Genomic DNA, 27,640 nt, shown 5'->3' on the forward strand with positions numbered 1-27,640 from the left:
CACTCTCAGGGACATGTCCAAAGGAGATGAAAGCAGGACGTCCAAGGGACATCTGCAATCCCATGTCCCTTGTAGCACTATTCACAATAGCTGAAAAATGGGAACAACCTAAGTGTCCATCAACAGATGAATGGATAAAGAAAATATGGCGAGCAGACGTGATGAATAAGTCAACCATAAAAAAGGATGAGTCCATTGTTTGCAATAACATGGATGAACCTGGAGGACATTGTGTGTTTTCATTTTAGAACTGCCAAGGTCCCTGAAGGCCTCCCCTAGGAATGGAGTGCTCTCCTTTCATAGACTAGAGTCAGGGCACCCCCAGCCTGAGCTCTTGCTCATGTAAGCACACATACACTGGTGAGATCTTTGGAGTCAAGTAGGTGGGGAAGGGGGAGAGTCACAACTAAGTGTGGCCAACGCTTTGACTGCACAGGGGCCCAGGCTGATTTCCCAGCCCTTCTTGAAGCCCAGGCCCACCCTCCTGGCCACCTGTAGGACTTTGCTCATACTGTCTCCCTCCTGAGCACCCTTCCCTCCTGCAGAGCCTACAGAAACCCTGCCTGTCCTCAAGGACCAGATTAAATAACCCTTCCTTTTCCCACCCTCGCCCAACCTGGTAGATGAATGTCATTTCCTCTGAGCCACCACTGGGCTTGGCCAGCATCTCTGAGAACTCGATCCAGAACGTCAGGAGCTTATATCTCTGCCTGTACCCACCTTCCACAGTTGCCCAGACTCCTTGAAGAGTAAGGCCAGTGTGCCAGGGTGAATCAGTGAAGGGTGCACAGACCCAGGGCCTGTGCAGTCTACAGAGCCAGCTCTAGGCACTACCCACCCCCGCTGCTCATCCACATTAAAGGACTCAGCTCTGCCCCCCATCCAGCAGCCCTGTGTGATCCTTCTGCTCCTGGGCGCTGGCCCTGGCTGGAACCTTGCCCGGCACAAGGACTTCAGATACCTCTGGGTGGTTTGTACAGGTCTGTTGTCTTCTCTGCACTTTAAAACTCATTCACTTGGGGGCAGGGCTTATAGTAGAAAAGATGAAATCCCCAAGTCTCACAGCCCATGATGTTGCACATCTGTCCCTGATGAAAGTCACCAAAGTGCATCACTTCACCACCCAGGCATGTGCGGTTGCTTCTCTGAAAGATTCTAGGGAGTGGAGCCTGAATTTGGTATTACCAGCCCCCAGGCCTGACAGCTGCCCCTGAATCCAAGCTTTGTTCTACTGTCGGAACCATGGCCTGGAGGGGAAGCGCCCGAGGCTGCTTCTTTCTGGAAAATCTCGGGCATCTCAATGAGAACTGTGTCTTAGATGTGAATTTTGTGTGAGAGGACACGCCCTGGTGCCCACCCCACCTCTCTCTCCCGTCTATGGCAGAAGAGAGGACACTTATATTGCGGGGCCCTGGACTTTAATGGGCACTGATTCAATGGAAATATCTGGGAGTAGGTGACCACCACCCTGGTTTGCCTGGGATGACCCAGATTTAGCAAAGTGCCCCATTTAAAGAAATCCCTCTGTCCTGGGCCAATCTGGTCAACCTGGTTGGGAACAAATTCTCCAAGTTTTCTTCAAATTCTCACTAAACCTGATGAATCAGAAGCCCCAGGAGTAAGGTCTGGAAACCTGTTTTAATGAACTGTCCAGATAATTCCAATGCAATGCATGCCCAAGAGAACATGGCCTCCCTCAGGATGAAGAAACATGGCAGGTGCTACTTGCCTAAATTCGTAGATGGCAATTAGAGGGCAGAGCCAGAAACAGGGCCTGACTCCACTGTGCAGCTCAGCTGCCCCACTCAGTCCTCAGGCTCAGAGCAGAGTTCTCAAGCAGGAATCAGCCTGTGAACATAGATCAGTAACTAAGGTACTGAAATGCCCCATCAACTGCCATAGTCCAGGGCCACTGGGCATTACCATGGGGGTCAAGAAAGATGGGGACTGCCAGCTTCCAAGAGGGTAGGATCCCTCTGAGCCTTGGCGCATTTGGATAAGCAGAAAATAGAGGAATTTCACATAAAGAAGAATGAAGTTATGGCATTTGCTGGTAAATGGATGGAACGGGAGACTACCATGCTGAGTGAAATAAGTCAGCCCCAAGAAACCAAAGGCTGAATGTTCCCTCTGATAAGTGGATGCTAACAATGCTAACACACAATGGGGGTGGTGGGAAGAATAAAAGTGCTTAGGTTTAGACAAAGGGGAGTGAAGGGAAAGGAGAGGGGGATGGGAATAGAAATACAATAGAATGAGTTGGACATAACTTTTCCATGTTCATATATGAATACACAAACAGTGAAACCCCACATTGTGTACAAGGACAAGAATGGGAAGTGTTCTCCATGTATGTATGATGGGTCCAACTTCACTCTGCTGCCATGTATAACTAAAAAAAAAAAAAAACGAATTAAAAAAACCCCACTCTACTGTCATGTATATCCAAAAAGAACAAGTATTTTTTAAAAATATTTGTTTATTTTTTGTTAGACACAATACTTCACTCATTTATTTCTCTGTGGTGCTGAGGATCGAACCCAGGGTCTGGCACATGTGAGGCAAGCGCTCTACCACTGAGCCACAACCCCAGCCAAGAACAACTATTTTTAAAAAGAATATACCTGAGAAAGTATTTCATGGAAGGAAGGAAGGCAGGCAGGCAGGAAATTCAGACTCAGGGCAGTGTGAGCAGAAGCCCAGAGGACACAGCATGGCCTCCAGGAGGCCCAAGGAGACAGCAGCAGGGGGGCCCTGGGGGAGCAGTTACTCCTCTCTGTGCTCAGGCTGGACCAGCAGGTGTCCATGACCATGCCAGGTGGGTGTCTCTGTCTCGCCTGACCCCACTGCCCAGCTCTTACCCACTAGGAACACTTCCTCCCATTGGCTCAGGAAGTCCAACTCCAATTCCTACAAACAGAAATAAACTCCACTTAGGAAGGCAATCTGCTTCCCAGAAATCAGAAGGCTCTCCTCAGAGTTCAGAGAAAATGGCTCAGGTGGATTATCCAAAGCCCTGCTTTTCATTCACTGGCAGGGGAGATAAGACCACTTGGGGGGCTGTGTTTGCTTTCTCCCCTCCGGGAGCTGCAACAGACAGACCTGCTCTCCATGAATTGTCCTCTGGCCACAGGAAAACCAGGGATCCCCTCAGGGCACTGGGAGTGTTGCCCACTTGCCCCCTCCAGCCTGCCCCTTTCACTGAAGGCAGCCAATGCTGGGGCTGTGGACCCTTGGCTCCTTTCCCAGGGAGCTAAGCCTTCCTGAACCTTCCATTTTTATAGCACACAGTGTTCCTTGGGCCTCGGCCTTCTGGATACTTCCCTAGTGTTCTCATTGGATAATGTCTACTCCAGGTCTCCACTGACTCCGCCCTCCCATAGGCATCCCTAACCCACCGCAGGCTCCCACCAGCCTTGCCCTGGTGAAGGGTCGCTTTGCTAGTCCTCACTTGGCTGGGACCTCTTGGCAGATCTGCCGCTGTGGACGCCCCCTCTCCCCTGGCTCTGGGACCCCACACTCCCAGGTCTCCTGTCACCTATCGCAATAAGCTTCCTCCTCACTCCTCCCTCCTCTTTTTGCTCCTTTCACGTGAGTCAGGGCTCTCGGGAGCCCCACCTGCTTCTTCCTTGCCCAGACTGCCCGCCCAGGGGACCTCCTTGTGTGCAGCAGGAGTCTGTCCCCCTGCTCACCCTTCAGAACTCCACCTCTTTCTTGGACTTGATTGCCAATTTCCTAACAGTCCTCCCTGTGCCCAGAGGGCCTGTCCCTTTTCTTCCTCCACAGGGGACTCTTTATGAAATGTGCATCTCAACTCAGGACTGCCTGGCCAAACACTTTCCTGGGGTTCAGTACTAGGGATTGAACTTGGGGCACTAGACCACTGAGCCACATCCCCAGCCCTATTTTGTATTTTATTTACAGACAGGGTCTCACTGAGTTGCTTAGCAATTGCTGAGGCTGGCTTTGAACTCATGATCCTCCTGCCTCAGCCTCTCAAGTCTCTGCACCACCTGCCCAGCCTATCTGAAGTCCTTTTTAAAAATGCAACCTTCCATACCTGGGTCCTGACCCCTGTCTTGGAGTGAGTTTCTCACGTTCCTTTTCTGTGGGTCTAGAGAAATGTCTGTGGTGGGTCCAGTGGACCCTGGCTGGGAAGGGTCCACTGCAGGGAGAGAACAGTCAACAGCTGGGACAGGCCAGGCCCCACAAGCTCTGTGGGGTCACCACGGGCCCGTGGGGTTCAGCAGGTCCTCAGACACAGTCTCACATCAGGGCGGATGCAGAGCACCAAGGTGTAGCTCCTACTCGGGTCCTGGCTGCCCCATCCATCACCATGTTCACAAGCTTCCCTTTTCCTCTCTGTCTCTTTCAGTATTTCTTCCACTGCCTCTCAGACTAATTGGAGAAAAATGGGTTTTATCTTCTTTTTGACACAAAGGCTAAAAGTCTTAAATTACCTTCTTCAAGATCTGCAAATAGAAATCCCAGAGAAGACAGCCACCTTTTTTATCTCCCTCTCCCCCTCTCTCTGTCTCCAGGAGCCTCAGAGCTTTGAAGTAAGAGACAGAGCTGAGCTCAGGAGGAAGAAGCCTGGCCTGGGCCCAGCCCTGGCCCAGGAGATGAGGGAGGGACAAGAGCAGGGCCTGGCTGGGACCGGGAGTGATGGAGGACGACATGGAAATGGGCTCATGGCTTGTGGTTCTGAAACAAAAACATTTCTGAAGGAGCACCCACTCCATGAACGTGGGCCATGTAGCCAGAGGAGAAGGAGGAACCGTGGAGGCTTCAGGCTTGCTGAGGTCTAGACTAGCTGAGAAGCAAACAGGAATAGCAGGCACACTGGGCCTTCTCTACTTTGGTCACCACCAATGATGTCACAGCTCCCAGGTGTCCATCAATGTGTCAGAACAAGAGAGAAAGCTTGGTGCTAAAGACTGGCTATTTTAGGACAGGAGTCTTGGTTTCTTGCCAAAGCTCGGTGACATGGAATAATAATAGCTGATGTTTATTGAGCCCTTGCTTTGTGCCAAGGACGATACTAAACCCTTCACATGGATGATCCCATCTAATGTTCCAAACCACTCTATGATGAGGGTATCATCATTAACTGCATTTACACATGAGGATTCTGAAGGATGGGAGGTTGTGGACTTGCCCAACACGTCGTGTACCAGATCAGAGCATGAATCCAGGAGGCTGACTTCCGAGTCTCTTGTATTTCTTGCTGCCAAACCACTAGGCCCATCTGCACCTGCCTCCTCATCTGGAAGGTCAAGGTGCTGGGAACAGGCGGGGTAGACTGGGAGATCCGGAAGGCCAACTCCAGCATGGGTGCTCTGATGGGGCTTCTGCGATGCAGGTGCACACAGAGATCTTCAAATGGTGCCTAGTTCAGCTTTCCAAGGCAGTGTGGCCATGCCAACAGAGTGAGCACCTGCATGGGGTAGGGGACAGGGAAACAGGTGCCCTGTGATTGTGATGAGATGGGAGGAAAGGACAAATAGCACTAAGCCCATGTGAAATTTGCAGAGGCCTTTAGGTTAGACCTGTGGTCATGGGGGGCGGGGGGAGCCAACATCCAGAGGTCTAGAAAATTCCACCCAGATTGACCTCCATTAGGTGTCCAATGGCCTTTGTGTCTCTCTAATTTTTGCTCCATGTTGTACACTCACAGCCTCAAACCCTCCTGGTCACACAGGGGACCTTGAAGGGGACCTTAAAGGGGAATTTGAAGGGGGCCTTGTCAAGCAGCTCTGGCTCTGGGAGGATGAGGCAGGTCCCTATGTCCTCCCGGGGCCCAGCATGTGTGTGTCCTTTGCAGGTCCAGCAACCATGGCCCATTACAAGACAGAGCAGGAGGACTGGCTCATCGTCTACCTGAAGTATTTGCTCTTCTTGTTCAACTTCTTCTTCTGGGTAAGTGAACTCTGAACGCGCATGCCCTTTCCAAGCGCCGAATGAGTCAAGCCACCTTGGTTTTTTGTGAGTCATCACTTTCTTCCAAATGAAAGGCCCCCAAGGTGCAAGTTCTGCTGACTTTAAAGCAAGCATGTACGTTTCCCTCTGCAGGCTGGCGTGGGGTCGGCCACAGGCATCTGACTAGAGAAAAGCGTAACAAAGCACTATGTGTGCCGGCCCCCCTCCCCCTGCAGAGGGTCAGGGGCTCTCCTCCCTGTCACTGGTACAATGCCCTATGGGAAACGCAACTGCCTGAAATAAGGCTGGTTTCCACCAAAGCCCATTTGCCTGCCGTGGTTCATATGGTTCTTCAGTCCCTGGGCAAACATACGGATGCCTTGGGGATCCAGAACTGCCTCTCTATAGTGACTCCCCCAAGAAACCTGCCTGCTTGAGACTTTCCAGAACAGAGTAAAGGCTATCCACCAGGCGCCATTATCTGGTTACTTGAGAGCAGAATCCCATCAGTTGCCCCCAAATAGCCTGAATGTTTGTATTTTTTATTCCAGCTCACTAATTCTGGAAAGGCAGGTGACACTAAAGAGAGCAGGCTTTGCTCAGCCAGACCTAGGCGGTGCTATCTAGCAATGGTGTGGCCTAGGCCACTTAAGTTGGATGAGTCTGTTTCCCCAGCTACAAACTGGGGATTATTTTTAGACTCTTAGGGTTACATTCAACAAATACAATGTTTTGAAGATATTGAATGCATATGTCTGAAAATACCATCAAAGCAACAAGAAACTTACTGATTAGGAAGAGTTAAGTTTGGTTTTGTTTTGGTTTTTGGTTTTCTTTTTTTTTTTTTTTTTTTTTGGTACTGAGGATTGAACCCAAGAGTGCTTAACCACTGAGCCACAACCCCAGTCTTTTATACATATATATATATATATATGTGTGTGTGTGTGTGTGTGTGTGTATTTTAGAGACAGGGTCTCACTGAATTACTTAGGGCCTCACTAAGTTGCTGAGGCTGGCTTTGAACTCAGGATCCTCCTGCCTCAGCCTCCTAAGCCACTGGAATTATAGGCATGCACCTCCACGTCCAGCCAGAGCTAGGTTTCTTGCTACCCCAGGTAAGAGAGCTCTCTTTGACAGAGTCTTAGGAGCATCTCAGAAATGCACACAAAGGTGGACCATGTCTTAGCTTTCAGGCCCTTTCCTGCAAGAGCCTGAAGAAGATTGGGAAGAATCATGACAGAGTAGTGTAGGATGGATGGACACAGACAGGCCAGAGTCTTGAAGAGTCTTGGAGAATAGACCGTGGTTTGATGCTATCTATTCAAAAGCTGAACAATCTAATGTTTACTTAAATGTGTTTTGCAAAGTTCCTGAAATACACAATAAAATTATTTGCAGCTTTTGTCTCCCCGGGCAGGAGTTTCCTGGAACAGTGAGGGTGTGGTGATAAAGATGATGGGATAATAAAGCTGTGGAGCTGGAGACTGTAAACCATGTGGGTGTAGAAGGTTTCAGTTCTTAAAGGTAAATCCAGCCGGGTGTTTAAGATGCTTACAGAGCAGGCTTTTCTTTTTAAGAATGTTTTTCCTAATCATCCAAGTTTTATGTGCTCACTACAGATAATCCTAAAAAATTGAAAAACATAAAAAAACCTACCCATATCTCCCTTTCTTGGTTTCCCAGATTTGCTCTCACAAATTATGGCAAAAATGGGGTAGCATTAAACAACAGAAATATTTTTTTCTCACAATTGTGGATACTAGAAGTCCAAAATCAAGGTTTCGGCAAGTCCGCGCTCTCTCCGAGACGCTGGGTAGACCCTTTCCTTGCTTCCGGAAGCTGCTGGAAATGCTTGGCCTCCTTGGCATCACAGCTGCTGCCCTCCGGTCCTGCCTCTGTCCTCACTGCCGGCAGTCACATGCCAGTCTCCATGTGACATTTCCCTCTTCTTATGAGGACGAGGGGCATATTGGATACAGATCACTCTAATGACTTCATCTTGACTTTACTGCGTCTGCCAAGACCCTATTTCCCAATAAGAGCCCCTTCACAGGAACCTGGCAGTGAGAATCCCAGTATGTCTTTCCAGGGTGCGGGGCACGATTCAGTCCGTGCTGCCTGCCATCCCAGAAACATTCACTGTTAACACTTCCTCCTGACTTTGCATGGGTCAAGGCGCCAGACGGTGGTGATCTGTACTCTGGGAGTGACGGTGGGAATAGAAATATTTGGGGAGAGTTAAGGGGTTGGAAAGGTAAAATTGACAAGATCGGGCTATTACCAGATGGGCTGAGAAAGAAGAGGGCTCTGGGGAACGTAGCTCCTCAGTGGATGGTGGGGCTCTGCATTTGTGCAGGGGACCAGAAAGAGAAGCAGTTTGGGGTGGGGTGGCGAGGTCAGAGGTCGGCATGTGGGTTTGTGTTGCCAGGAGACATCTAAGTGGAGACACACGGTGGGAAGTTAGTTCATGGCTCCAAAACTCAGGAACCAGCCAGGCCAATGCCGCAGACTTAGGGACATCCCCACCTGGAGAGCAACTGCAGCCATGAAAATAGATGAGAACAGAGTGGACAGGGACTAGGAAGGGAGAGGAAGGAAGAATGAGGCCTGGGGACTCTCCAGGGGCCAGGGCTGAGTCTGGGCAACCAGAGGTCCTGGGTCGGCCTGAACTGAGGGAGCTCCTGAGGTGGGGGGGGGGGGCTGTTAGTGCTGAAACCAGGAAAGCTCCAGGCAAATTGGGATGAGCAGTCAGCCTTGAGCAGCCAGAAGAAGGGGGTCCACCACGGAAGCTGCAGAGGAACAGCCAAAGAGGGGGTCATGAAGCCAGGAAAAACCCAGATCAGAGAGGGTGGAGATTGGGCAAAGCCATCAGTGTGGAAGGTTCAGGAAACATGGAGCATCCTCAGGCCTAGGAAAGGCCAGGGGACTTAGCAACAGAGAGCAGCAAATGTGGGAACTGCTTTGTGGAGAGTCAGGGTGGAAAGAGTGGGACTCCGTGTCGACAGCTTCTCCCAGACACAATGAGAAGAGAGGAGGCAGTGGCCACGTGGTCAGGGGCCTGCTGGTCCTTTGGTACCTAGGGCTATTGTGGGATGCTCAACCCAAAATATTTGTGAAACAACTGGGGCCTTGCGCATCCTAATTGTGCTGAGGTCCCAGAGGAAGCAGTGGGCATTGGACATGGTGACCGCCCCCGGGGGCCCCACCAAGCCAGAGTGGACTCAGCATCCATCTGTGTTTGTGTTACTTTGGGGGTGGTAAAGAAAAAGACATGTGGGAGGCAGCACGGGCAGATGGGCAGCAAGCATGTCCCCAGAGCAGCTACCGATGAGGGGAGCCACCCCCACACAGTTCTCCCAGTTTTGAGTTAAAAATAGCCCTGCCTGGGGGCCTGACTGGCCACGGACCAGTTTCCAGGGGCTTGTCAGCTGAGTCTCACCCCTCTTGTGGGGGTGGTGGTCTTTAGAAAGTTCTGGCAAGGCTCCCCTAGACCTGCTGCACAGTCTTCAGAAGTAGACAGGGACAGACAGAAGTGTCCCATCTCCTGTCTTGCTGCCTCAAGGCAGAGCACGACTTTACGGTGCCCAGGTCCCTGAGAACCTACCATAACCCAGCCCCTCCCTCCTAGTGGGAGGGCATTGTCTAGGGAGGCAAGTGATACCTAGGTATTCTCATACCAGGTCAGAAATAATCATGGCCATTTAAAAACTCATTCCACAATCTATAATAAGTACCTACTGAGTGTGAAGCACAGTTCTAAGTTCACATCACGGGACAGGGTTCTCAGTTTTCCTGGAACTTCCTGTCGTGGGCTTCCTCTGTGCTTGCCTTTCCACCTGCATCACCCTATTCAAAACTCCCAGCCCCCCTTTGAGACTATGAACAGCTCTATTAGAGTCCCATTTTATAGAGTGTCAAGCAAAGTTTCCAAAGTCCCACAGCTGGAGTCTGCTCTCCCTGACCCTAAGCCTGAGTGTGCTGAGCCACTATGCTCTGTGACCCCCAGCCCTGAGTCCTGCACTACCCCCCCCCACTGTCTTTGGGGCACACGTGGATTATCAAGGCAGCAGAGCATGCTGGGAAGTCCCAGGCTCTAGTGTGGGATCAAATTCAGATTGCATTATTTATTTGCCATGGGATGTTCAGTGTAAAGAACTGGATTAGGTCTTTTCCAAATCCATATGCTAAAGCCCTAATACCCAATGTGACCATATTTGGAAATGAGGCTTTTAGGTCATAATGGGAGGGTCTTCATCCAATAGGGATGGTGGCCCTTTAAGGAGCAGAGCTCCAAATGCAAACACTAAATGAGGACAGGGCAAGAAGCCATTAAGCCAGGAAGGGAGCCTGCACCAGGAACTCAATCAATGGGACCTTGTTCTTGAACTTCCAGCCTTCAAACTGTGACATCAAGTTCTGTTGTCTACAGCATTTTGTTATGACAGCCCAGGCAGACAGACTGAGACATCGGGCAAACAACTTAATCTCACTGGGCCTCACTTTTTTCATACATGAAATAAGAAAGGCGATACTTATAAGAATCAGGGTTTCAAATTCAGGAAAACATTAAGCACATACTCAGTGCTTAGTTGTTATGCTGACTGTTTTGATAAGATGCCTCGTCTCTTCCACAGCTTTCTCCATCCATAGAACTGTCTCTAAGACTTCCAGCATCAAGAGACACAAGGAAGCATAAGAAATGCTAATGCAAAGCTTCAATCACAGAACTAAACTTCCCCCCACAGTGTGTGAAGGACTCTGAGATTTTCTCTGGTCTTTTCATGATTACTATTAAGTGCACACATTATATTTATTTCACAACCCTAATGGGTCACATTCCAAAGTTCAAAAAGCCCAGAACAGTCCCCCCTCCACCCAACCTGGTCAGGACTCGGGTGACAGCTCTTCCTTTCACCCCATCCCTGAAGCCCCTTTGGATCAGGAACCAAAAATGTCACCACTTTCCTGCCTCTTTCATGACCCTAAAAGCCAGTTGCCCAGGCTTTCCTACCTGGCTGCTTGGGAAACGATTTTCCTCCTCTCCTTTTTCCTACACAGCTCCCTATGGCTCCCGTCACCTCTGCAATGTTGTTCTCTAATTTATTATTTTAATTAGCTGCTTGGCTGTGTTAATAATCAAAACTTTCCCAGCCTCCCAGGAGCTCTGCCAGGCTACGGGGAGAGACTGGGGAGGCTGCCTCTGCCTTGAAGCCCGGTCCTGCCCTGAGCGACGGCTGAGTTTGGCACTTCACCTGGGAATCCCAGGGGCCCCTTCAAGGAGATGTGGAGCTAAGACAGGAGGTGGAAAGGATGGAGGACTTGAATCTTGGCCAGAGCGGTGGGAAGGGCTCCAGGGCATCACCTCCGGATGCAGGGAGAGTCCAGGGGGGAAAAGCCTCTGCTTGATTGAAAGCTGAGGCTGGAAAGCCCTTCACTTCCTGTGCCATCCCCCCATTGAACATGGCCTCAGGGGTCAGCTGAGATGGGTGCATGTTTTGTCTGCGCAGGGCTGTGGCAGTGATCAGTTGATAAAATGAGCACGAAATATAACATCTTGAATTCTTGCCCCACTCTTCCACTGACTGGCTATTGTGACCTTGGCGATGTCGCTACTCTCTGGGCCTTAGTTTCTCCATCTAGAATATAAAAGAGATGGACTCAGGCGTTTTCCTCCCTCCCTCCCTTCTTTGCTTCCTCCTCCTTCCCTCCCTGTGGAGTCACGGACATCTCCCACATGGGGCAGTCTCCTGAGGATACTAAGATGAATGAGGCTTAATCAAGAGGCTAAAAGGGGAAACACAGGAGGTAGCAAATAAAAGAAATAGCCTGCAATGCTTGTAACTATAGAGACAAGTATAAGACGTGGACTTATCGTGGAGGACACAAGAATTTGCTGGATGTGGGGCAGGGGCAGCTCCTAGCAAGGTTTCTTCTGAGTTCTGAGCTGGGTTCAAAAGATGCACAGGTGACCTTCCCCGCCCTCCCAGCTCTCGGGCTCAGCATGTCCCATGAAATTTTGGTCTTGTTTTAAGTGTAGAAGAGATTAGGAATGAGAGCAGGAGGAAGGAGTATTCTGAATTGGTTTTTATCAAAGGCTCTTTCAAACCAAAGAGCCATGAAAAGAAGGCCTCCCCGTGGAAAATGACCCTTAGCATGACACCGTAAAGATCAGGTGCGAAGCCAGCAGGAGCATGGGATGGAGCTGAGGAGAAGCTTCTCTGGCACTCAGAGAGGAGATGCCCATTAACAGGGTGAATAGCAGCACATGATGCCAACTGCCTCGTGTCCTCCTAGAGAGCACACAGGCTCAGGTGTGGGATGGGGGTGCCATTGACCCCAAAAGTGTGCATTGGCTGCAGGGATGTGCTGTCACGGCTGCAGCCTGGAGTTCAGCTACCTTTGCAGATTGGGAAATGGGGAACCACTCTTTAAAAGGAACTCTGGTGAGAATGAGCCAGGCTTGGCTCACATCCAGCCTCCCAGTCCTCTCCCTGAGCCCCTAGGTTATGTCACCCCCCCAAAAAAAATTGACCTATTCACCTTCTCCTTTGCAAGAGAATCAGCCTGGTGATTTCTGCACCAATGTGGAGCCAGGGTTTCTCTAGCTAGTAAGTGGCAGCATCAACCCAGTAAGTGACATGAGGGCAGGGGCTGGGGCAGGCCTGGGCCCCACCACAGCACCAGAGCCTGCATTGCCACAGTCGGTGCATGATGGATGTTGGCTGAAAGAGAGAGAGAATAATGAACTGTGACAGGAAGACCTCCCGGGTGCCGGCTCGGGCCTTTCCAGGGGGCTTCCTAATGACCTGGAGAAAAGACCAATCATTTCTGGGAATGCACTGTCCCTCTAAAAATTAGAATTTCTCTAAAGTAAGGACAGGAAATGCTCCCTTTCCACCCAGGAATTCAGCAGACAGGCAGGTGTGGGGAGCAGATGTTATTTCCAAAGCCCCCGACCCAAGTCCCAAATGCAAGTCTCGGGCCCACTGTGGGGGCTCCCGCACACCAGGCCATGCTGGGCCCCAGGGCTCCGAGGAGAGTGAGGTGTGGCTGGGAAGGAGTGATCCAAGTGCCAAGTGCAGAAGGGAGCTCACCTGCCCAGAGATCTGAGCAAAGGGCCTAGAAAGGCGTATAGGCGTTCAGCAGAGAAGAAAAAGGGCAGAGAGAACAATGTAAGAATGGTGGAGAAGAACAAGAGGCCCGCCAAGGCTGTGTGAATTTGCCCAGACTCACAGAGTCAGTCAACTGAGGAACTCCACCACCAGCCCTTTGCCAAGGTCACCCTCTCAACCACTCACTCTGTGGGCATGGCCTTAGTTAGAGGGCATCTTAGTTAGTGGGTATGTTCAAGAAAAGCAACTGTGTAGGTCATCTTGATTAAAGCCCAGGTATGGAGAAAGGAAAGTAGCAGCAGATAAAGCCCCAAACCAGGTCAGGACAGACCTTTTGGAGCCTTGGGGCCAGGCCAAAGAGTGTGGGCTTGGTGCTCTGGGTGTGGGGAGCCAGTGGAGATTTCTCAGCAGGGTTGCCACGGCAGCTCAGCATGGAGTGGACCAGGAGCTGAGGGCTGACCCCACGTGGGGGGCCACACTGGGCAATGTGGTGAGGAGAAGCAGGGTGAGTCTGGGAGCAGATGGGGACCCCATGTGTCTGTCACTGAGGAGGGAAGAGACATTGATGACCCTGCAGGGTCTGGTCTGGGGTGGGTAGGTGATGGTGCCGTTGGTGAGACAGCCCAGGGAAGGAGCGTAGGTGACAAGTGTGCTCCTAATAGATGAACCTTTCTATCCAGCCCCAGACCTTTCCAGACCAGCATGGTGCTCGGCAAAGGGTAGGCAGCCAGCCAACAAGTGAACTGCCCTTGTCACCCTGTGATTTTCTGCCACCACCACCATGGGCTGCTGGCACTAAAGGCAGAGAACCCTCCAGACCAGGGGTCCTCCCTGACTGGGAGCCCCATGGTCCTGACCCCTGCTCTGTCCCTGTCCTTCCCCCAGCACAGAAGCCCTACTGTCACCCAACAATGAAAAATCCTACAATTGCTTTTGTATCCTCTGCCTGCTTCCTTCAGGTCTGCCTGCTTCATGCTAACAGTCCCAGGCATGCGTGGTTAATCCCGGGCCCCATGGTGACAGGAGGACATTTTGGCAATATTTTTTTTTTTCTGTGAACAGGCAGTTCCTAAAATTACACAGCATGAGTGACCTGCTCTGCTCCTCCTGGCTTGCTGCGAGCTGTGTCCTCATGATCTAGCTTTGCCCTCTGCAGGGTTTTTTTGGATTTTTTTTTCTTGGTACTGAGAATTGAACCTAAAGTGCTCTACTATAGAGGAACTCAACCCAGCCCCTTTTATTTTATTTTAAGATGGTCTCGCTAAATTGCCCAGGCTGCCATATCCCCACCTCAGACTCCTGAGTAGCTGGAATTGCAGGCAAGTGCAGCCACACCCAGCACTGGAGGTTTTCTGGGTCACTCATTGGCCATAGGCCATGGCTTTCTAAAAGGCAGCTAATACTCCACAGAAAACCAGCCCAGTTTCCTTAAGGAACCAAACACTGTTGAATCAACTCTATGTAAATGGCTATTGAAACTGTTCACTGAGCTCCCCGAGCCTAGCGGTTCTCCTCTGGGTACCTCTTCCACTGACTTAGGCAGTTTCCAGATGGCTGAGTGACAGCCATGAGCCACTGGTCCGAGCATCTTGCTGGAGGCGTATTGGCAGAAGGTTGTCCCCCTAGTACTAACAGGGAAATTTTGCCCACATGAAAGGAACCGCAGAGATATCTTTATCCAGTGCCCTGATTTACAGATGAAGAAATGGAGGTTTAGACAGGCCGGGTGTGACATGGCTGGTGGGGCCACAGCAGAACTAGATGCAGGCCTGCTAACTTCTACCCTCTGTGACACCCTCTGGGGACCCATTCTAATATTTAGCAATTTTACTTCTGTGCAGAGGAAAGGTGTTTTTCTGAAGAGCTGGCCAAGTCCCAAGTAGGAGATTCCCCCAAAGGAACTGAAACCCTTCCACTCCCTGTGGCTAATCCCACGTTGTTTTGCCTTCAGAAGCCACAGATGAAGCACTCCGGGGAGGGGTGGAGGCCCCGTGGACTCAGACTCGTGTCCTGATTTCCTCTGGACAGAAGAATTACATGCTGTTTTCTAGGCCTTGATCAGGGTAGCATGTCCCTCCAGATGCCTCCCAGACTCTGCCCCGTGGCTGGGGACCCAGCTGTCGCCTGGTAGGCCTGGGGGTTCAGCCTGCTTTGCAAATTCTCAAGTGCTCTGATAAAGGGCAGAGCTCCACAAATGGAACCAACTGTGCTCCTCTCCTGGGGCTGCATCTCTCCTGGCCCCTACCTCTCCTCCTGGGAGCCCAGGCTTTGTTTTGTTGGTGGAAAATCCTGCTCCTCATTATCACACATCATACCCAAAGATGGAGGGAAAGGATAGCATTAAACCCCAAATAAATACCAACAGCATTCCAGGCAAATGCTCCTAGCCCAGGGGTCCAGAGCCTCCAGACACCACAGGCCCCAACATGACCAGGGAGCCTGGTGTGTTCTATGATACCCAGCACAGCGCCACCTTCTGGGAAGAAATGGAAGGGACACCTAGGTCCCCTACTAATTTTGAAAACTAGGCGGCAGTTCTTAAGGAGACCACTGGAAACTTTATAAAGTATTCATGCCTGGATCCCCCTCTTGGACATACTGATTGGCCCAGGTGGTGGCCTTGGTTTTTCACAAGTGATCGTGCAGCCAGGAATAGGAGGACATAGAGAAGGAGACCATCTAGCCCAGGGTTCATTATGAGGTACAAGAATGGACTACAGACATGAATCTGAGAATCTGAGAATTGTTCTATGTAAATGATCATTTCTCTAGACAAAGGATCCACAGATTCACAGTGGGTTCCATGTACCCCAATACATTAATTGTCCCCAGGCCATCTTAAGCATACCCTTTTGGTGGTCCCAGATTCAGATGCTCAGCCCACACTCTGGTTTGGAAGAGACGGGGTTAACTAGATTAATGGGAAATGGATAATGTGTATATATCTATAAAGGGACTGTACCCATTAAAAGCCAAGTTTCTCATCTTTTTTTGCTGGAGTGAGATCAACTCAGCATGGTCATGTTGACTATCTCATGCTGTTCAGAATCTCTTCCTGGCACTATGATATGCCTTTGATTAATAAAAAATGAGAAATGAATTATTACTTAATTAATGCACTATGTTTGGTAGGCAAAAGCCCTCAAAACATAATGTTGGAAAAAGTAATCAAAGGGGTCCTTAGTGGTTATAGATTGCAAACCACTGATCTAATTAATATAACTCAATCATTTGAGAGATGAAGAAACTGAGGACCAGAGAGATTAAGGAACTCTCTTGAGGTCACATAGCAAGTTATACAAAGTTGAAAGCTTCACCCAAACCCTACAGAAATGCTCTAGGTGACAAAGGGCATTATGTGTGGGATTTTTTTAGTCATAGAGGTTAACTGATGGGAGTTTCCATTGGTCATTCTCATCCATTGCTCAAGTCCATTCACCCAGACTCAGAAAATCTTTCTCTTGTCATGGAGGTTGTATGGGCCAAGATAACCCACACCCACAACAAATTTAAAAATCCCATCATAATCCCAGGATTTCATTGACTCTAGGATATCAACAATTGTAAGAATGCACCATTGTTTTTTGAATCACTAAGAAAAAGTGCTGCCAAGTATAAGTGTAAGATGCATCCCAATTTTAGAGAGAAAAAAATGTGCATCATAGAATGGAAGAAATGGAGTCATATAGCTGCAGCCCTTGTATAATGTCCTTCCTCCAGGTTCTCTTACCTGGTGAAGGTGCCAAGGAGATTAAATGGCACTTGGAAGAAATTGTATCTATTTAAAAAGCACAAGTGTAAGAACAGGCCCGCCCACTCCACAGGATCCCAGGACAAAGTCCTGGATTTGCCCTCTGAAGACTTGGCTTTGGGTTTCAATTCTGAAATGCTCCCTAATGGTGGTATCCTGGGAATGTTCTTATTATTGGCAAGCCTCAGTTTCTTCATCTGCAAAACGGAGATAATATACCCTTCCTCATCCTCACAGAGCAACTGGGATGCTCAGAAGAGAAAATGGCAGAGCTGTGAAAATTGAGCTGCGTAGGTGCCTAGACCACTCAGCTGAGGTCTGTGACCATCCAGAACAGAAAGTGAAGAAATGACGTGGGGGTGGGTTACGGAGAGTCACTCTGGGCACCTGGGGAACCCTTCACAGGGATAGGTCCTGAGGAGTGGACGGAGCAGGGAGAAAGCCATTTCGTTCCACACCCAGGACCCCTTGAGGAAGAACCACTCATCCTAAGACAGAGGACAGGGAGCCCAAGGAGGAGTCCACCTTCCCAGGAACAGATGGTAGAGATAACCAGAGATCTCAGGGGTCCTGGACCAACACCCTAAAATGCCACATCTGGCACCTGAGAACACTCATGCCTATACACGTGTGTGCAAATGCACACCCATCTGCTCTGCTGGTGTGACACAGAACTGGTTATTCAGCCTCTTTAACCAGGCAAGCTGAGCCGCCCCAAAGGTATCCCAGGTGCTCCTTCTGAGGAGGCAACTCCCAGACCTCTACATCAGCAGTGTCCTTTCCCTACCCGCTTCTCGGGACCAAAAGGGAATGAGACAGTTGCAAAGAAATCTCTCCTCCTCCGTCCTCCTGAGAGGAGTGCGTGGAGCACGGTGGCCTTCCCGGGCTGGAGGCGGTGTGATGGAGTGGGCAGGCCCTGGCTGTGTGCTCATCCGGGCTCTGCCCCTACCTAGGGGTGACCTCAGGCCTTCTGCCTTTCCTCTGTGGTCCTGTTTCTTCAGGGACTAGTGGCCCAGCTGTAGGAACTGAACTGGAAGGCAATGTTTATAAGTGCCCCAAGGGGACATGTGGACAAGAGCAGAGGCGCACCGCGAGGGGAAGAAAGCCCAGGGTGGGAGTGATGGGGAGGAGCAGCTCCGGGACGTTCTGATCCTTCCCACAGTTCTCCTGCCTCATGATAGGGGCACAATCAGCATCCCACTGAGAAGCATGGAATTGGGGGTCACACTGGGATTCAGAATCTGCCTCTACACCCCATAAGCCTCCTAATCTCTCTACCCTCCATTCCCTATCTACAAAACCTGGCACCCAGACTATTCTCTCAGGCTCTTGAGAGGCTAAGTAAGATGGTGTGTTTAAAGCGTATTATATGTTTTAGATGCTCCACTCTTGATATCATACTAGTATTATGGGACGATGATCCCATTTGTTTTAGATGCTCCACTCTTGATATCATACTAGTATTATGGGCATCGGGATGATGATCCCATTTGTTTTAGATGCCCTGGTATGTATACTATTTAGTTTAAAGGTCACAGTAGGGCTATTATTAATTTAGATGCTACAGTATGATTTTATATCAACATAAAAGGTCACAGGAGTCTATTATCAGTTTAAGATAATACAATATGAACATCATATTCATATTTTATTATGCGGTGGGTATGTGGTGGGCACTGGATAGATGGCCTCCTGCCCCCCCCACCTGTCACCACCCGCTCTCATCCGAGTCCCCCACAGGTGGGCGGGGCGGCGGTCATGGCCGTGGGCGTGTGGACCCTGGTGGAGAAGAGCGGCTACCTCAACGTCCTGGCCTCCAGCACCCTCGCCACCTCCGCCTACATCCTCATCTTCGCGGGCGCCCTGGTCATGGTGACCGGCTTCCTGGGCTTCGGTGCCATCATCCGGGAGCAGAAGAGCTGCCTGTCCACGGTGAGTGCCTGGGCTGGGGACAGGTCCTGCGCTGCCACCGCCCCCTGTGACAGTGGCCTCAGCCCTGGATGAGAAAGGTGCTGGGGCCGGAAGGGACAGGGACAGGGAGGCCCTCCAGGGTCCAGGTTGCCACGTTCGCCTGGGTCCTAGGACCCCCAGGGCAGCCGTGCTGCGGCCTTCTGCGTCTGCTCCCCTTTCCCCTCCTCCTCCCCCCTTCCTTTCCCGCTTCCTCTTCTTCCTCCTCCTCTTCCCCTTCCTCTTCTCTTTCTCCTTCTTTCCCTTTTCTCCTCCTCTATTTCCCTTCTCCTTCCCTTCCTCTCCCTCTTCCCTCTTTTTCCTCCTCCTCCTTTGGAAAGATAAGGAGTATGCTCATACAACTCCAGGATCCTCACCGGCTCACCGGCTGGCCTCCCTAGCTGACCTCCTCTCCTGCGCACCATGACTGCCCTCTCCTCTGCCCCCTGGCGTTTTGAAGGCCATGACCCCATCATGTCGTCTGTGCATATTTCATCATGTGGCTCTCAAACTTCAGGATCCTTTTTTTTTTTTAGGAGGCAGAACAATATTACTATTATCATATCTTTAAACAATTCATTCTTCAATATCGTGAAACAACTAGACGGTTTCAGATTACCCCAACTGACCGGGAAACTTCTTTCTTTTTAAGTTTGAGTCACATCTAAACTAGGTCCACGTGTTAAAACTGGTTGATTTGCTTCCTAAGTCTCTTTGGGTCCCTGAGCTCCACAGTCAATTTCAATCTCTGTCTCTCTCAATCTGTGGGTTGAAGGAATGAGGTCGTTTGTCCTGTAAAGTTTCTGGATTTTCCGGTTACATCCCTGTGATGTTGTTTTACATGTTCTCCATCCATGAGCTCAATCAGGTCTAATTAATTGGGTTGTGTGGCTGGGGTGCTTCATGCTGCTGCTCATAGGCACTGTGGGCTCCTTGACACACTTCTCCTGGGAAGCTGGGAAGAATATCCACACCTGCTCAGAGTCAGGAAAAAGGGCCAGGTGGGAAACTTGCAGGAGAGCCAGAGGCCTGGAGTCCAGCTCAGGACTCAGGTGGACCCAGCTCCTTGGCACCCTTGAACTGCTTGGCAGTGGCTGGCTCCTGTGGCCCGGGAGGATCTCGGGTGGGGGATCCTCCTCACCCTACAGCTCCTCCTGGGGGCCAAGGCCAATGTGCAGAGGAGGAAAGGACAAGGAGGCTGAAAAACAGTCCCAATGAGCAAGGAACTGGCCCAGGTCTCAAAGAGAAACCAGGCCTCAGGAAGGGGCCTGGAGGGCCCTTGCGGTCCCCATGCCTGCTACCCAGAATCCACTGTGGGCTTTGCAACTGTCTTGCACATGGTTCCGGGGAAGGGTGCTGCCCGGGAGCCCGAGGGTGGCCCTGCAGCCCTCTCACCAGCAGCGACCTACTTTCTCGCCCTGGATATAAAAGCTGCTGCATGCACACCCCGCTGGATGGCTCGCCCCTGTTTTGAAGAATTCCTTCATTTTATTCTGAGGAATAGCCCAGAGCCAGAGTGCTGGCAGGTGCACAGTGAAGGGCTGTAGGGGGTGAAACCCTATGGTACACCGGCCTCCAGGACGTGGGTTTTGAGCTCCTTTCAGCAGTGGAGACGAGGTGCTTTGAGCAGCCTGGGTCTCCGTCACGTGGCCTGGAGTGAGTACGGTCGTCCTTTGGTATTGGTGGGGGATGGAATCCGCAGATGCTCAAAGCCCTTATATACATAAAACGGTATAGGCAGTGGGAGAAAATACCAGGTATTTAAACTAACAACACATGCTGCCGGGGTGAGGGGCGTGCTGTCCATCTCCCAAGACCATGTGACCTACCACACCTCCTGGCCTCCAGAGAGGTATTTTCACCCCACTTTACATATGAGGAGACGAGGCTCAGAGATGCAGAGCTGGACTAAAAACCCAGTCTTCAGAATCCCCTCCAAGCATGCACTTGCCCTGGGGATACCGATGGAAGATGGAGGCACGGGAGCTGAGTGGGGAGGATGTCAATGTCGGCACACGGCGCCCCCCATCCTGTGGAGGGCAGTGCAGATCTGGGGCACCCAGAGATCTGGTTGGAGGCAGAGGAGAACCTGGGACAGGGCCCAGCCCCAGACGTAGCGGGGAGACCAGGAGCCTGGCAGTAGGACCTGGACGCCTGAATATCCATGGGCTTCCTTGCCACCATTAGAGTAAGGAGATAACAGCACACCAGGGTCACAGCTGGCTCAGTTTGGAGGGGAACTTGAGGGCCATGGAGTCCAACACCCACCCAGAGATTCCAGGCTGCAGGACCCTGCAGGGGTGAGCTTGCCCAGGCACTACCAGGGCATACTCCAAACTACTGGCTTTTGTGAGAAGGCTCATCATAATCGCTCTTCCCTTGGGCAGTCTCAGAGGTCAGAACAGCCGAGGGCTCAGCTCCTGCCCTTGCCCTGCTCCCCACACCTTCATGGCCCCTCCCTCCTCACTCAGTTCTTACACAGTCCATCATCTGTCCAGCCATCCTGGCTGATCCATGATGAAATTTGTCTCCAGCCTCCCTGGGCACAGCCTATCCCTTGGTCTCCATGGACTGTTCAGAGGGCACCAAGCTCTGTGTGCCCAGGACAGTGCAGGAAAGATGAGACGTAGGGGAAGGTCAGGGCCTATGCTTGTCCTTAGCTCACCTTCTGAACTCAAGGGTTGAAACATGGAGAGAGCTATGCCATCCCTCTGTGGCTTGAGGCAGGACTGGGGCACAGTGGCTGTTGGACAATCTGGTTTGAGATACTTCCTTCTTAGTTCTGCTTCTTCTGAAGAGATATGCCTGTGTCCATGCACACCCCACCCAGCACGGATGACCTCTCTGGCTCAGTGTCACTGAATATCCATATGAGGAAGCAACAGCTTGAAACTGAAGTCAGGAACAAGATAGAAGACACAGTAACAAACCCACATAAATATAGTCATCTCATCCTAGACCAAGATGCCATGAACATTCATTGGAGAAAAGATAGCCTCTTCAACAAATGGTGCTGGGAAAACTGGAAACCCATATGTAGCAAAATGAAATTAAACCCCTATCTCTCACCCTGCACAAAACTCAACTCAAAGTGGATCAAGGACCTAGGCATTAGACCCAGAGATCCTGCGCCTAATAGAAGAAATATATAGGCCCAACTCTCCATCATGTTGGCTTAGGAACCAAATTTCCTCCACAAGACTCCTAAAGTGCAAGAAGTGAAATCAAGAATCAATAAACGGGATGATATCAAACTAAAAAGCTTTTTTACAGCAAAGGAAATATCAAGAACATGAAGAGAGAGCCTTCCGAATGGAAGAAAATCTTTACCACCTGCACTTCAGATAGGACATTAATCTCCAGGAATAAGTGTGTGTGTGTGTGTGTGTGTGTGTGTGTGTGTGTGTGTGTGTGTGTATGTGTACACATTTGCATACACACACACACACACACATACAGGAACTTGTATAGGACAGAGGGATCATGCATCTCCGGCAACAAGCTAATAAATAGCACACCCACAGCCTAGAACCTTCTTTCTCTGCTTTGCCTCCCATCCCCCACCCCCAAAGAAGCAGTGACACAGCTGGTCCAAGGACAGACAAAGGGGCAAGCAGAAGGTCCTGAGTAAGCCACATCCTGGCCCCACCCCCAGCAATGAATTATTGGGCTCTGGATTGTTTAAACAGAGAAAGTCCCCATCGGCCACTCGTGGGCTAACACAAACAGAAGTTCTTAGAACCCAGGCTCCTGTTTAGACCGAGCAATGTGGTTCCTGGAGGCTCCTTCTTGGTTTCATCTCCTCCCCCGCCCCCACGTCAAACTCCTTTTGAAATCTTTCATCGGTGGAAGGCTGAGGGAAACTGAAAGGGAGAAGCAGGGTGTCTGGCTCTACACAAAGTGATCCCCAAAGAGAAAAGGGAAAGATGAAAAGACTGGGCGTCCAAATGATGGGCATCCAACTTGGAAGGAGAGGAGGGGGAGGACTCGCATCTCAAGTTCACAGGGAGGGGCTGTCCAGCCCACATGCAGGCACACTGTCTGTCCCAGGCTGAGCCCTTCATCCTGGGACAACTGCAGCCCATCAAAGTCACTTTCTAAGAAGGAGATGCTCATCAGGGATGTGAATGGCGCGTCTCTGGGAGTGCTGAAACCATCGGCTGGGCATTGGAAATCTGCAGAGGGGGAAAGGGAATGGGCTTTAAATTATTCACACCAGCTCTTCATTTTTAGCTAAGACTGCACAAGAGGGGCAGATAATTCAGGCCATCTGAGCCTAAGGCCAATGACCAGGACCGATGCCATCAAGATCAAAAGAGGAGGCTATTTTTAGAATCTGGGTTCTGCAAACTTTTATATCGTCAGTGCAGTGAAGATCAAGATGGATGGCTCAGACTGAACTGGGTCTTCATCAGGAGCTCTTATATTTTTAGGGGATGAAGGAAAAAGTTCTAGAAACCAATTTCTAAAAATGAGGGGACCCAGCATGGCAAAGCTTCCATCCAGGATGCCAAGATTTGGTGAGCCAGGGAGGCAGGTCTCCAATCCAGGGCAATGATATCCAGGCTGGGGCTCAAAAGCAGATTTTATTGTTATTTACCCTAGTTTCTCTGGGACCCTGGGTAGGCAGGCCACTCAGCCTGTCCTTGCCACCTTGGAATTTCCATCTTTCTATGGGATGAGGTGTGAGGATAATGAAAAAGCATTTTAAGGTCTTAGGAAACGAGTCACCACATTATATAAAGATCATAAAAGGGTAGCTCTAATTAACATTTACATCACCATCACCATGGCCAACCTCCTTTGAGAAGAAACCTAAATAAGCAGAGTTATTCTTAGGGCCACTTCTCCCAGGATACCCACATCCTGGGCAAGGCCACACTCCCCAAAGAAGCTGGTGATGAGATGAAGTTTGGAGAGAGCCCGGTCCCTGTGCCCTGGGAGTTCGCGTCCACCCCAAATCTCATTAGGTTGTCTGGTTCCACTCACCATCTGGCCACAGGGTGGTCATCGCCTACTCTGTTTGATGGCACTTTGATCTTTGAGTCAGCTGCTCCTAAGTCCCAAAGGGACAGATCCTACAACCAGGGATTTGGAAATCTGTGGTTCTTTTCCAACAGAATGAGACATCCAGCAAGGTTTCTTCAGTGGAGGAAGGGAAATGGATAAGATGACCTCTCTTCAGGTTCTTTGGGAAGGAGGGTTCAAAGGCTGGCCTCAGGATGGCTGCAGAGAGACCCACAGAGTCGGCCTGTCGAGGTCATCAGGAAAGGCCTGAAATTGGAGCTAAAATTGGTTCCAATGTGAGACACATCCATACAGCTCCTTAGTGGAACATGACCCCTCCTCTTTGCAAGACTTTTCCACCAGCTCCTTTGCATTGGCCTTGCTTAGTTTGGGGGCCAGGCAAAAGCATGCTTTGAGATGGCTCTCCACCCCATCCTTGGCCAGAGAGAGAGACTCTTCCCTGGGGACACTCAGCCAGGGGCTTACAGAGCCTGTTAAGTGGCAATGCTCCCTGCAGGGCCTCCCCCATACCCCTGCCCATGCCAGGTGGACTCTACCTGCTCTGCCTGAATGCCTCCCACCCAGAGAACAGGCCTGTCCATCTCTCAGGACCCCAGTTTCTATCCGAATGAAACAGGAAGCACGGAGGCGATGGTTGGGGGTCCGTTTCCTGGCTGCCTGCCCCCTGATCCAGTCCAAAGCTCTGGGATGCTGGAGGTGTGGCAGAAATCGTTCCTGATAGGAAACCACAGGAGATGTTTGGCCTAGTTAGAAAAGGTCAACTTGGTTATGTGTGCGTGGATAATCCCTGTAGCAGGGCTCCTTGTCACCCCAGCCCAGCAGGGCCCCAAGCAAATCTCAGAACAAGGCTAAAAAAAGAGGGTCAAAAAGAAACTCTGTGTGTGTATATGTGTGTGTGCACGTGTATGCGCACGTGTGCACACATACACACAAGTTTGTGTCAGGAGGGCATCCCAAATCCAAGAGTACATTTGGGGATTCTATACTGTCCTTCCATTATTTGGTTTCCTTTCCTTGGCAGATTCTGGAAAGTGACATAAGACAGACCCTCTCCCCTACCTAGGCACAGTCAGGGCCCGTACTGGCCAAGTGAGCTGGTGTGCAAGGGAAGCCCCAGGAAAGACGATCTGAATGACAGCCATCTTTCAGCCAATGATTGGCAGCCTGCGTGCACATGCAGATCCTCCCTTCTTCCCAGTGGCATTTCATCTGCTGACGTTGGAACTGATCATACTCCACAAGCACATACCTGCAAAGGAAGTTCTGGAGGTGAACTGCGGTCAAGGTTATTGATCTGGGGTGAGAACTCTATCATCACAATGCCCCATCCGGACATATCAACATCTGTTGAGGCCGTCTGGAGACCCATGACCATTCCACTCTGCTGGGGCCGACAGAAGAAAGGGGTCAACAGGCGCAAGGTGGTCAGTTAAAGAACTGCATATCCCCACCCCACTGCACCCCACCTGGGAGTGTGAGTTGGCTGCATCCCTGTCCTGTGCCAGGGACACCAGGAGAGAGAAGGACACACCTCCTGAGTGTCTGATCCACAGCTCCCGCCCATGTCTGCTGTACATCAATAGCAAACCCTGGGGCTGCCAGCCCCCTCCAGCCCGGGGTGGGGAATAGATTAGTGGTGGAAGTGTCTGGATTCCTCCCTTGTATGCCAGGTCCTGGCCCTAGCTTTGGGGAGTCTGAGCCCCAAATTGACACTCAGTGCCTTACTTCACATTTAGGTTTTAGAGGCACATAGAATCGTCTGAAATATAAGACACAGGAGCCAAAGAGATGGGGGTCAAAGGATCACTGTTACTGCTAATTAGAGGGTGTGACTTTCCTTCTGCAGCCAAAAGCTTTGGCACCTCTCCACAACCGGTTGAGACAAGCTTGTGTGCCCCATTAAGCCCACTGCAGGGCAGACAGGAGGGCATGTGGCATCCCCTGACTCCAAAGTAAAGGCAGAAAGCCTGCTCACCAACAGAGAGGAACAGCAGTGAGACAAGAACTGGGGAGAAGCCCAGGTGTCTCCATAGACATCCCTGCTCAGCAGACAGGAAGCAGGAGGGAGGAGGCTTGGTCGGCTCTTCGGGGCTGATGGAGGTACTGCACCAAGACATCCTTCCCATCTAAGCTTGTATTTTATGTAGAAGACTCAGAAAGGGTGAATGGTTTGCCCTGGTCACACAGCATCTTGTCACAGAAGCAAGCTGATCCAGGACTTGCCAGCCAGGGTACCTTCTGTGTCATCTCTTCTCCCTGACCAGCACCGTTCTATGTCCTCGGGCTGCAGCGGATACACCTGGTCATTGCCACCTGCCGCAGCATCTCTATATGGGCAGTTTTTACAGTCGATTAACTTCCTCCATCACCTCCCCTCCTGTGTAATGCTCCATATGACACGGCTGCCTAACCCATCCACCTCAACAAGAGTTTCCAGCACATTCTCCCAGCCCGTCCTGCTCTGCTGGGCACTGGCAGGGTGAGAAGCAGAGGGAGGACAGGGGACGGGGACTCTGTCCTTGTCTGAAGTCTAGTGAGGAATACAAGATGCCTGTACTGGAAGATAAAGGCCCTGTAAGTGGTCTGAATTCATCCTTGGACTTGCTCAGAAGCTCTGACCGACGTTCGCCTAGGACATTTCCTAACCTCCCAGCTGCCTTTTCCCTGGAGCCTGGTGTTTCCTGCCTCTAGGTTTTGTTTGGAAGTTCTCCTCCTCAGCCTTCCTCCTGTCGTTAGTCTCATCCTAGAATCGCCACTGCCATGGACCCTCTCCTGGGGTCCCTGCCCCTGCCCTCTCTCAGGCCCTCTGTTCCATAGCCGTACCTCCTCCCCACCAGCCTGTGAGAAGAGAGCCACTGGAGAAGCTAGGCCCTTCCAGGGATCAGTGCTTTCCCCATGCCTGAATCCACTGGGCAACAGCAGCCTCTGTGTTCCCTGGGCCATGTGTCCCCACACAGAGCCTGGTCCTCACCCCAGCAGTCAGCTAGCCAGGCCCTGCTACCCACTGTGGACCCTGCTCAGCCCATTCAGATGAACTCTGAGTAGCCCCCACTTGAAACCTAATGGACATCTATCTGTGGTTTGTATTTCTGGAACCATATTCTCCTTCCATATCCCCCACCCCCAACACATGCATGCAGTGTGGTCCTCATGGACCCCCAACATTTTGGCTTGGACTTGGATGGCCATTGCTACAACTTCTTGTGCCTCTGGAATGCTTCCTGCCTCCCCAGGGCCCAGATAGTCCCTGCCCTGCCCTCTCCCAGCTGTCGTCGGCCCTGGTCCACATCTCTGCTTCCAGCAGAACTCAGCAGAACTGGGTGTCAGGATCAGCCAGTGTCCGGGGCACACCTCGCCTCTTCAGTGTAGAGCAGCTCCAGGCGAAAGGGCTGAGGTCCAACATCCAGTGTGGCCGTGGCCCTGCAGCCCAGCCTGTGAGTCCTGGGCTGGTGCCAGGATTGGGAGAGGTCACCTTCATCTTTCCAACTGCGACATCTTGTTCCAAGAATGGCTTGAGGCTTCCCAGTCCGCATCCTCTGTCTTCTGCACAAATAGCTGACTGCCCCCAGCCTGTGGTTAATTGCCAGAAAAATAATTTGCCCCGAGGTCACTGCTGCTTAAACAGCTGGCTCCATCTTTCCCTGTTTGGCTGCTCAGAGCTCTCTGACCCTCCCTCTGCCTGCTTCTGTAATCCTCTCACAGCTGGCTGGGAGCCTCGTGGGCTCTTCTCCCTGCAACTTAACCTTGGCCTATCTGGAGTCTTCTGTGTGCTACGGCACTGTTCCGAGAAGAGGCCGGTACCTCCTCCCCAGCCAAGCCTACCTGGACACGGAGCCCCACTTGTCAGGTTGAGTCCTGGCAGGAAACTTCACCACCGTTTCTT

General features: G+C 51.1%; 1 protein-coding gene across 4 annotated transcripts in view; it reads left to right on the forward strand.

Moving 5' to 3' along the window:
- Tspan11 (tetraspanin 11) overlaps nucleotides 1-27,640 on the forward strand; it is a 73,574-nt gene that overhangs the window by 23,501 nt on the left and 22,433 nt on the right. For all 4 annotated transcript variants that reach the window (XM_078015394.1, XM_078015393.1, XM_078015391.1 and 1 more), the window contains exons 2-3: nucleotides 5,825-5,919; nucleotides 18,523-18,714. In XM_078015394.1, coding sequence (XP_077871520.1) covers nucleotides 5,836-5,919; nucleotides 18,523-18,714 — 276 coding nt within the window. In that variant the 5' untranslated portion in view covers nucleotides 5,825-5,835. The remainder of the gene's footprint in view (nucleotides 1-5,824; nucleotides 5,920-18,522; nucleotides 18,715-27,640) is intronic.

Source organism: Ictidomys tridecemlineatus, chromosome 6 (genome assembly GCF_052094955.1).
Source record: "Ictidomys tridecemlineatus isolate mIctTri1 chromosome 6, mIctTri1.hap1, whole genome shotgun sequence".
Classification (NCBI taxonomy): domain Eukaryota; kingdom Metazoa; phylum Chordata; class Mammalia; order Rodentia; family Sciuridae; genus Ictidomys; species Ictidomys tridecemlineatus.